The following is a 2866-nucleotide window of genomic DNA, read 5'->3' as shown; positions in this document are numbered from 1 at the left end:
AGAAAATGCCTTACAGCTGGATCTCGTGGAGGCATTTCCCCAACTGAAGCTCCTTTCTCTGTGATAACTCCAGCCTGTGTCAAGTTGACACAAACTAGCCAGTACAGTAACCAATTACAGTAACCAATTCCTTAGCTGCCACAGCCATATGCATCCCAGGCTAAGCTATGTGGGAGAGTTTGTAGAGAACAATGTTACACCATAATGTCAAAAGTCACACCTTGACAGTGATGTTTAAAAAAAAAAAAAAAAAAAGATTTTCACTAAATTGGTTCTCATACATTTTCCTAAAAAGAAAGTAAACAACAACAAAGCCAGGAGCAGTGACCCCCAACCCTCTGGAGGCAGAAGCAGTGGGTAGACCTGTTCTAGCCAGTTCTAGACTAGCCAAAGTAACATGGCAAGACCCTATTTCAAAAAACAAAAACCCAACATTATTACTGAGTAATTGAAAAGCACTACCAGCCGGGCGGGCGTGGTGGAGCACGCCTTTGATCCCAGCACTCGGGAGGCAGAGGCAGGCGGATTTCTGAGTTCGAGGCCAGCCTTGTCTACAGAGTGAGTTCCAGGACAGCCAGGGCTACACAGGGAAAACAACTACCGCCCCCCCCAAAAAAAACAACAACAAAAACAACAACAACAAATCAGCAAGCAAACCCTGCTATTCTTGGGCATGCTACCTGCTTCAGGTTACTAGATCAAATTTATATTGTTTCTTTTGGGTTTGTTTTCCTCTTTTTTTTTTTTGGAGACAATGTATCACTGGCCTGAATCTCCAAGCTCTGGTCTGAGCCTGCGCACAGGTGACCTCTGACCTCAGGATGGTTTGTTGCTTTTGGTTCAGGGCATTATAGACCCAGGTGTGTTTCTTGGATGCTCGCCTAGCACTGCACCACAGACCTCTTCCTTCCAGTTTTAACTCATACCTTAATGTTGCTCCTCCTAGCTTTCTTCTTCCCCTTCCATCTGCTTGAATCTTTACAGTCCTTCACTCCCTCCCAATAGAGATACAAATTGTATTATGTCTGTCTCCCCAGGGAGTGTCAGCTCACTGGTAGCTAGGACTCCTGTCTCCTACATAAGTACAGCTGTGCAGGGCCAGAAGATGCTTGGCAAATACTGCAGGAACAAATCTAAGAAAAACCGAAAAAACTTTTTTTTTTTTTTTTTTACTGTCACCTGTCACAGTGCAGTGCCCTCCCTTTTGGCTGTGTATACCAGAAAGTCTCTTCAAGCTGAACACCGACTGTGAGTCAGTCTAGACTGAAATACTGGTAAACAAAGAATGCAGGCCGGCCTTTCCTGACACCAGAGAGATCAGTCCATTAATTGCCACACACATACACCTCAGATGCTTGTGGTGGAGAAGGGCACCCATAAACTAGTCAGCAGTCCAAATGAGCAAAAGAAAGAGGCAGGCGAGGGAACAAAGATCCTTTGGGTCGATGCCCCCATTTCTCCTCTCCTCTTCCTCTATCCCTATCCAGCAGCAACACAACAGGACATCAGCAAGAAATGTACTTTGCGGACAAGCGACAAGGCCTCTCTCAAGAACCCTCGCTTCTCCCACAAGGCGATCTGTAAGAACTGAGAAGCACANACATGTCGAATCCGCTTGAGAATTCGAAATGGGAAACACTGGAGGGGGATAAGGGACACGGGATGGTCGCGCCTGCACGACAGGAATGGCGGGCCAACGTCGCAGCGACCATCCTGGGGCCTCGCCGTGTGTGTCGCCCTCACTGACTCGGCCGTTGGTGTCCTGGGTGCGAGGCGGTGCGACCCTCCCCTGCAGGACGGCTTGCCCCGACCTGTCCCCGGGACGCAGGTCTCCGGGCGGCCGGCCTGCGTCCTCCGATCTTGGCGCNAGGCCGTCTNCGCCGNACTCACCTGCGCCTGCACGTCCATGGTGGTCCGCACAGGAAGGGATGCAAAGGCAGCAGGCAGGGTGACGAGACCCGCGTCCTCTCAAGGGCTCGCGCCGCAAAACGCCGGAGCCAAGCTGTCCAGGAGCCAGGACAATCCGCCAGGCCAATCGGCCAGGCCAATCCGCCACACCAGCCACTTTTGAATTTCAACCTCCGCGCAGTCAACGCGCTTCAATCCGCAGAAGCCAATCCGCGCCGGCGCCGCGGTCGCGAGCCAATCACGGTGCCCTCCGCCTCCTGGGCCACGCCCCCTGAGTCTGGACTGTTCTAGTCCGCCGGAGCAAGAGAACTAGACCCCTTGGAGCCTACTTCCGGATCCGCTCTTCCTCTTTTCTCCCTCTCCCCCTCCGGAGCGCGGAGCTCGGCTTCCTGAGGTCTCTGGTTGCGTCAGAAGTGCGCGTGTGTGGAGGAGTGGCGTGGGAGAGGCAATACGCATGTGCAAAGGTGCCTGAGCGGTGTCGGGGCGGAGCGACCGCCACCTAGCGGGTGCTGCTGAACCTGCACACCTCCTCGCCAACCCTGTAGACTGGAGNCTGTTCCACTGAGGTCGCTCTTGGTCCGCTTTCTCAGGTCCGAAAAGTGGGAGCTGGTTGATGGCGCTGACCTGTCCTCAAAAAAGAAAAAAAGTAAAAGAAAAAAGTGGAGCCCATATCTGGAGATGTAATAAAGTCATAAATCTAGAGCAGGTCCGGGAGGATAGCAAACTGGTTATCACTGAAACTCATATAATGTGGAAGGTGAAAACTAATTCGCCACAAAGTTTTCTGTGCCCCTCCTGCCTCCAANAATATATATTATACATAAACAATATGTATTATATACATAAACATATATCTTTACACATATAAATAATATACACTCAATACCTATTATATATAAGCATATATAATATATATAAATAACACATAAACTACATATATATTTATTTTGTTTTTTCA

General features: G+C 49.9%; 1 protein-coding gene across 1 annotated transcript in view; it reads right to left on the bottom strand.

Annotated features, from left to right (window-relative positions):
- The window catches only part of Kifc1 (kinesin family member C1), a 15749-nt gene extending 13583 nt beyond the window's left edge, over positions 1–2166 (bottom strand). The window contains exon 1 of the mRNA XM_029471407.1: positions 1891–2166. Within this exon, the coding sequence (XP_029327267.1) occupies positions 1891–1908 (18 nt within the window). The 5' untranslated portion in view covers positions 1909–2166. The remainder of the gene's footprint in view (positions 1–1890) is intronic.
- Positions 2167–2866: the final 700 nt, after the last annotated feature.

The sequence above is a fragment of the Mus caroli genome, chromosome 17 (genome assembly GCF_900094665.2).
Source record: "Mus caroli chromosome 17, CAROLI_EIJ_v1.1, whole genome shotgun sequence".
NCBI classification, from domain to species: domain Eukaryota; kingdom Metazoa; phylum Chordata; class Mammalia; order Rodentia; family Muridae; genus Mus; species Mus caroli.
This window is presented reverse-complemented; position numbering and strand designations above follow the sequence as displayed.